The 6,609-nt window shown below is 48.5% G+C and overlaps 1 protein-coding gene across 1 annotated transcript; it reads right to left on the reverse strand.

Moving 5' to 3' along the window:
• Nucleotides 1–2,707: 2,707 nt before the first annotated feature.
• LOC309435304 (vitelline membrane outer layer protein 1-like) lies at nucleotides 2,708–6,152 on the reverse strand (the record flags this gene model as incomplete). The annotated part of the gene is made up of 4 exons (XM_082043385.1): nucleotides 2,708–3,002; nucleotides 3,557–3,660; nucleotides 4,113–4,308; nucleotides 6,079–6,152. The coding sequence occupies 4 exons, from the start codon at nucleotides 6,150–6,152 to the stop codon at nucleotides 2,708–2,710; spliced, it is 669 nt and encodes a 222-aa protein (XP_081899511.1).
• Between the last annotated feature and the right edge of the window lie 457 nt (nucleotides 6,153–6,609).

Below are 6,609 nucleotides of genomic sequence, written 5' to 3' on the forward strand. Positions count from 1 at the left end.
ATGCAAAGTGCTGTGTACAACAACTCAACTGAATAATATGAAAGTGATATAATAATACAAAGCTAATGTAAAAACCTCCTGAGACATTCATGACAAGCATCCCATCTTTTTGTCTCAGTGTATTTCAGAGTGCTCTAGGGGAACCTTTTTCTAGAAGAAAAGCTGACTTATGAATTTTCCTACTATATCTGATCGTAAACAATGATTCCTGTAATAGAAAACTGAGCTGCCTCAACAGTGCCTTTATCTTTTAAAATTGGTTATCCACCCATGAAGATGTGTGACCTTGCTGCCAGCTCATGTATTCAGTGATTCTCTTTTGATTTTGATCTGGTGTTCTCTTGAGATAACAGGTGGCTCTGTGTGGCTTACCAGTATAGGTGTGGATTGAGGTAAATATGTGGTAAGTAATGAAATGGGCACTAAAAACGTAATGGCTTGGAGTTTCAAACCCCGGGTTTCAAAGTCTTGGTGGAAAGGGTTAAATATGCTTGTAAATATATGTGTTGTGAGGCTTCTTCCACCAAGATGATCAGGGGAATGGAGCACCCCTCCTGGGAATACAGGCTGAGAGATTTAGGGTTGTTCAGCCTGGAGAAGCAAAGGCTCTGGGGAGACCTTATAGCAGCCTTCTAGTACCTAAAGGGGACCCACAAGAAAGCTGCAGAGGGATGTTTTACGAGAGCATGTAGTGATGGGAAAAGGGGTAATGGATTTAAACTGAAGGAGTGTAACTTTAAGTTAGGTATAAAGAAGAAATTCTTCACCATGAAGGTAGTGAAACACTGGAACAGGTTGCCCAGAGGAGCTGTGGATGCCTCATCCCTGGAAGTATTCAAGTCCAGGTTAGACAGGGCTTTGAGCAACCTGGTCTAGTGGAAGGTGTCCCTGCCCATGGCAGGGCATTTGGGAGTACATGATCTTTAAGATCCCTTCCAACCCATTCCATGACTCTATAATTCTCTTGGCTGCATGCCAAGTGGCAGACAGACTGTTTGGATGCATAAGGGCAAATGATGGCATGGTTAATGCTTCAGAAATATCTGGGCTCCCAGCAGGGATTAAACAAAGGTAACATTGAATTAGCTCTATCTGTGTGTTCAGATGTTCAATATGTGCACAGAAACTCTTGGCTCACAGGTGCTACCGGCAACCATTCACAATCTTCCTAGGCAAAAATCATACCATAGCAAGCAAATTTAAAATATGTGAGTGTGGGAAATGCCTACAAATGAACTAGAGTGAAAGATGCTCTCCTTCCCCGCTATGTCTTTCTCAGATTTCTGCCTCCTCTTTGTACTCTTGGTACTGAGAAAAAGGTTTGTTCTTGAAATCTTTGCAAATTCATTGTGGAACTCTCCTCGTCCTTGCTGTTTGTTCCCTTCCTCCCCAAGCCCTCCCCGTGTGTGTGGACCATAGGACTATCCAACTATCTTGTTCTTGCATAAGACTCTGTGAGAACTGGGTTTGTGGCTACTCCATGTCCCACACTTGTTATCATGGACAGAGTCCTCACATGTGAAGTATTACCTACAGCTCTAGAAAGCAGGACAAAATATGAACTCCAGAGAAGAGCTAAGCAGGAGGTCTTGATGCTGAAGGAGATGGTGGTGGGTTCAGGAAAGGTGCTTACATGATGGTACACTTCTGATTTCGCTGCATGTGAATTACTGCAGGCTTGGAAACAAAAATCCTCAAGCTGTCTGATTCGCACCAGACACCTGGAGATGTTGAGTTGCTGTGCTGAGCAGGCTGGAAGGAGAGGCACGGAGCTGAGGCCTGCAGCTGCATGGTATATTTGAACCTGTTCATGGATGAATGAAGTATGCTAGTCAACCCCCAACATTGTAACAGTTGTAATGGAGAGAGAGAGTGAAGAGCTGGTCTTCCTCTCCTTTGAAACCAGAACAGACATCCCTCTTCTCCTCCTTCACTGTCCAGCCGTTATAGTCCTGCCTTACCTACAAGTGTGGGGATCCTCTGTGCTCACCCCCAGGAATTTGTTGGGTTATGAATTTATTACAAAGCCTAACCACAGTGAACACAAAGTCTCAGAGAGAGGATCAGGGAGGCAATACCAGGTGGAGCAGTAACCTCAGTAGTGTCAACAGAGCCCAAACCTGCTTCCTGTGATTGCTGGAGGAGGGTTGTGGGAATGTGTGAGAATTATTAGGGGATGGAGCGGGACCATGATCCTCAGGAGCTGGAGGGTCTGGTGCCAACACCTGAGGAACTCAGGGCCTTCAGCCAGCTGATGCCAGCTACTGGAGAGACCCATTTTCCATGTGCAGGTCCATATTTCACTAGTGGATGTTTATACTGATCAGTCCGAGAGGAACAGCACCTGCTGCCCGTGCTGTCCATGTGTGTGTGAGCAGTGTGTGTGTGCATGAGTCTGTGTGGGTGTGTAAAGTCACTGCTCTCTGTGTTCATCAGTGGCTGGCCATCTGTGTGTGTGTGCACCTGTATCTCCTGGTAACACATCCTCAGCCTTGCTGCAGGCTGGACTCAGGAGCAAGGAGCTGGAGCAACCTCACATCAGGTGGATGGGGGCAGGATGAAACCCCCAGGATGTTGTCACCACAGGATCTGGCTACCTCTGACAAAATGTGATGGAGAAAAATGCACACCTCTCCTTGTGCAGAACAGATTCAAGGTTTAATGATGGATCACTTGGTACATACTGTCATGGGGTGGGGGATTGGACTTATTCACAGCAGAAGATTCTTATGTCATTGAGAGCTGTGTCGTCCTGAATTCCCTGGGATGCTTCCATCTTTGTCTGGAGCCCACAGATGGCCCCGGAGCTGCACCTGCTGCTCCATGGGCCAAAGTGACCCCATGAAAGTCCGTGGCCTTCCAGCTGTGTCCCATCTGAGCAGGTGAACCTCACATTGTTGGCAGCCGTGTCATCACCCAGGTACTGCCTCCCTTCCACACGCAGTGAGAAGGAAACCAGCTTGTTGCTGTGGCAGACCTGGGGGTTGGTCCACTTTCCCCACCTGCCAGAGAAGAAAACAGCTCAACAAGATGTGTTTAGCTTCTGTTGTAATGCAATCAACACCACAACACACCTGTGACCCACTAGTCGTGGGGCAGGGGACCTACAGAGGGACAGTGGGTTTCTTCTACAGGCACCTGTTTCACTCAGCTTCCCCATCACCCCCTGGATGCCTGGCCACCATCCAGCCTGGGCTGTCCTGTTTCTTCAAGACTCCTTGAGGAGTTCAGTTCCTTGCTTTGTCCCTGTTATTTAACATAAATGTCCTTTTCCAAGTGACTATTTGAGGAAAAGGAGAAAGTACAGGTTTAATATGTGGATTTTTTCAAGTCCCATCTTTTAAAGTACATATTGTTCCCTCTGCAGTACCAGATGTCCACCCAAAGACCTTCACACTTTATGGCCAGGGGGACCTCACCCACGTCCTCAAGCAAGGTGGGGAGCCACCCTCATAGGGGGTGTGGGTGCCTATGGGGAAACCATCACACAGGTTTTCCTACGTGCTGCCCAGAAGCTGCTGACCTCAAGGAGGACAAGAAAGCAAAGAGTACTTACGGCCCGACAGAGGACTCTATGACTGTGCCATCGGTGCAGAGCAGGCGGATGCCGTTCAGAGCTGTGTCATCACCAAACAGCCATGATCCCTGGTAGGGCTCCACCTTAGAAGAGAGGATGAAAATGGGAGTATCACCAGCGAGTGGTTAGCACTCTCCTCCATTTAAAAGAAGGAATGAGGTGAGCTGTCCTGATGAAGGATGGTAGGAGACTCCAGGGACATAGTCAGTGCTGCTGAGTGGGGCTGTGAGGCAGCTCCAGGGCATTTCTCAGGGACGCTTTTTTGCTGTTGCCCACCTCTGCTTTTTCTCCAAACTGCAGAGATTGACCCCAGGTCTTCCCTCACCCTATGGACTCTGCTAAGAAATCGCTCCCTGGCAGGGAGCCTGGAGAGCTGCTCTGCAATACAGATTTCTTGCTGGTAAGCCTGCATGAGTGATGCAGATGCAAACTGCTTCAATGGGACAAATCGTTGTGGCCAGCCCTGCTGAGACCAGAACAAAACATCATTTCACAGCATTTTTTTTTCCATCCCAAAGAAGGAGCGAAACCTTACCTTCAGTTCAAATCCCTTAGCGTAGCCACTGGGGCAAAACTGTGGGTTCCCCCAAGAGCCCCAGGGGCCTCCATTGGGCACGGTGAGGATGGACTCATACTCCCGTGATGCCATACCCAAGGGGCAGTAGAAGCCCAGCAGGCAGAGGATGGACAGGATGAGCAGCTGCATCGTGGGGGACCGGCTTGGCACCTCTCTGCATGTAGGTGATGGCACAGGGGAATTTATGAGCCTGGAGAGTGGGTGGGAGTCCTTGGGGAGTGTCAACAAAACCCATGGCGAGTGCTAGTTGTTGCTATGTACTGTTCCTGTTGACTGCCTTGTCTCTCAGTGGTGGGGCCACCCTTGCCAGGCAGAAGAGGTATCACCAGGGCATGCTGCCTTGGGAGCTTGCAGGGTTGTGCAGACTTGGGGCTGTGAAGGAAGGGGACAGATCTGGGACCACTCCCTAAGGGGGTGCTGCAGGTTTGATGAGGGTCCTGGCAGTGCTGAGAGGACGGTGTTGGAGGGAGTGAGGTAGGAAGAGGAGTGGTGGGGTGGGAGGGGAAGAAACCTCTGAAGGGGCTGAGGCAAAATGGAAGTAGAATTGTTTAAGGGTTATTTGTCCTGTGGGAGTCCTCACTTGCTTCCACTCCATCACTTTTCTTCTCTCCCTGCTGTCCCACTGGGACTGAGGAAAGTGCCTGCTCTGGAAATCGTTGCATTTTGCTCTGAGACACGTGTTAAACGTAAAGGGTAGAAACCCCTTCTCACAGGGCAAGTGCTCCAGCTGCCAACCGTCTCATGTGGCCTCTGCTGAACTCATTCCAGTTTATTCATGTCTTTCTTGTACTGGGGACAGGGGAACAGAAGCAAAACTACACAGTCCCATCATCCCATGGACTCCATGCTCTTTGTGAAGCCACAGCTCCCAGTTGCTCAGGTGGATCTTTAGGAGGTGTGAACATACAGAGACAGTGGGAGTTTCCAGCATAAGCAGACCCCTATTTTTACTGTTGTTCCACTCAGATGTGAGTTTCTTCTGCATGCGTTGTTACTCCAGAGGATCTGGCAGAGAGGAAACCTCTGCTGACAGCAATATTCATGGGTATCCAGTGAGCAGTTGCAGAGTAGGAGGACAAGCTGCTCACAGTCCCATTGAAGAGTCAGCAATAATGCCACCTGGGAGAGTTGTCCTGTTAGGTCTATACCAGCACAGCCAACATAGGGAGAAAGAATTATTCCAGGCTTCAGTTACCAAAGAATGGAACACACTGCTTCTGTAACAGCTATCTCATACAGGTGAAGCAGGAATTGCTGCTTTCAGTTGAAATCCTCTGATGTTCCCCCTTGGGTAAAATTTTAAAGACCTTCAGTTACTCATGGCATCCCACGGGAGACAAAGAGGATGAAAATATCTTTTTGTGGCTTTGTGCCCCATAGGCAGCAGGAACCCATCAGAAAAAAGACAACAGTGATGAAGGGCTGTGTGATCAGGGTCCTGGTCTCAAGAATGGTAGCTCATGGATACTTTGCCACTCCTGGAGAGACAGGAATTTCTAAGTTGAGATGTCGACTGGATTTCCTCATAAGAGTGGCAGCAACTGCAGCAAGAGCAAAGGGCCATTGCCAGGTGCCACATCCAGTAAAGAGTTGTCAAGAAACGATTTGACCTACCCCCCTCATTAACCATGCTGGCTGGATGGTGAAGCTTTCTGGATCTGTGGAAAATAATGGATTTAGGGCAGAACAGTGACAGAGACACCTGGAACAGAAAAAGGATCTTAAGGAGAAACAGTGAAGAAGAACTGGGTGGGGGAGGAGGCCTAAACTGACAGTTGCTGAAAAGGTAGAGAAGTTTTACAGTTTGTAGTCATTTCCATGGAGTTGAATCTTTCTCTATTTGAGTCCCTCTTATTGAGAGGGTCTGTTTTCTTTGTCTTCCACTTTCACACAACTTCTGCTGTTTCCTGTCAGTCAGCCTGACCTCCAGCCCCAGTGGTGCTGCTGCTGCAGGTAGGAGAAGGGCGATCCTGGCTGGGAAAAGACCCCGCTCAGCATCTTTGCTGATTTTTTTGTTGCTCCCTTTAGGCTGCCTGAGGAGGACGTGGCAGAGGCAGCGGCCTCGGGTCAGTGGTTCTGTGGTACTCCAGCAGGAAGCAGTGAAAACAATTCACACTGGTAATTAACTCTGCCTGTGGGAGAAAGCAGACGCTGCGTTTCTATAACTTCAGAGTGGGGAGCTAGAAAACAAACAAGGAACTAATTTCAGTTTTATGTTTTCCTCTCTTGTCTCTCATTAATTTTTAAACCTCTAGTGTGATGAACCTTCTTCTTGAGTGAGACTCGTTCCCAGCTGTAGGAGTAAGGCATAGACTAGAATGAAAATGCTGGGATCACTATCAGGAGTTGAATTTGTGCTGCTGGGGTGCAGGGCCAATGAGTTCTTTTTGATAAACCTCCTCATACACTGAACCTGCCCGAGTACCCAGTGATGTCCCCAACATCTTTGCTAATG

The sequence above is a fragment of the Streptopelia decaocto genome (assembly GCF_964273445.1).
Source record: "Streptopelia decaocto genome assembly, chromosome: 1".
In the NCBI taxonomy this organism is placed as follows: Eukaryota; Metazoa; Chordata; class Aves; order Columbiformes; family Columbidae; genus Streptopelia; species Streptopelia decaocto.